The sequence below is a fragment of the Etheostoma spectabile genome, chromosome 1 (genome assembly GCF_008692095.1).
Source record: "Etheostoma spectabile isolate EspeVRDwgs_2016 chromosome 1, UIUC_Espe_1.0, whole genome shotgun sequence".
NCBI lineage: Eukaryota > Metazoa > Chordata > Actinopteri > Perciformes > Percidae > Etheostoma > Etheostoma spectabile.
The window spans coordinates 31,174,921-31,175,475 of NC_045733.1; the positions used below are offsets into that span (position 1 = coordinate 31,174,921).

The window sequence follows — 555 nt, forward strand, 5'->3', positions numbered from 1 at the left end:
GCTCTACTCCGAGCTCCTCTCGGATGACTGAGCTTCCCTCCCTATCTCTAAGGGAGATGCCAGCCACCCTCTTGACGTTCAGTCAAAATCAAACCTGTTTTGAAATTACCGTACGTTTTAAGCCTTGGTAGTAAAGTTAAATCATGTGAACATTGTCAACCACCAATGGGTGCGTTCCCTCCAACATAAGGTGACCAGATTTCTGAGACAAAATCCAGCGACACATCAGCTCAGAAGGGTAAATACCTCCAAAACAGGTGATGTTTTTGTCTTTGTAACCTTAAAACGGGGAACCTGCCTCGGGGGCGTCACTAAAGCTAGAGCTGCACTGGGGAACAAGCCCCAACAACCAACAGAAAGCAGCAAACCGTAACAGCCAGTGTTGTTCATGGTGGCTATAGCGCTACGCTAAGCTAAATGCTAAAGCTGCTGATTTTCAAATGAACTGATTTGATTTTTTTACTTGTTACAGTGTTTTAAAACCCTTCTTTTAGGCTTACTTAAGTAAAAGATCTAAGTACTTTTTCCACAGTGGCAATCCATTCAAAAACACTC

At 43.4% G+C, this 555-nt stretch overlaps 1 protein-coding gene and 1 long non-coding RNA gene across 2 annotated transcripts in view; one reads left to right on the plus strand and one right to left on the minus strand.

Moving 5' to 3' along the window:
- LOC116688086 (uncharacterized) overlaps positions 1 to 555 on the plus strand; it is a 13,388-nt gene that overhangs the window by 12,231 nt on the left and 602 nt on the right. The gene's annotated exons all lie outside the window — the stretch shown is intronic.
- Positions 1 to 555, minus strand: part of LOC116688077 (high choriolytic enzyme 1) — a 9,900-nt gene that overhangs the window by 852 nt on the left and 8,493 nt on the right. The window contains exon 8 of the mRNA XM_032513879.1: positions 552 to 555. This exon is cut by the window's right edge and continues 84 nt beyond it. Coding sequence (XP_032369770.1) covers positions 552 to 555 — 4 coding nt within the window. The remainder of the gene's footprint in view (positions 1 to 551) is intronic.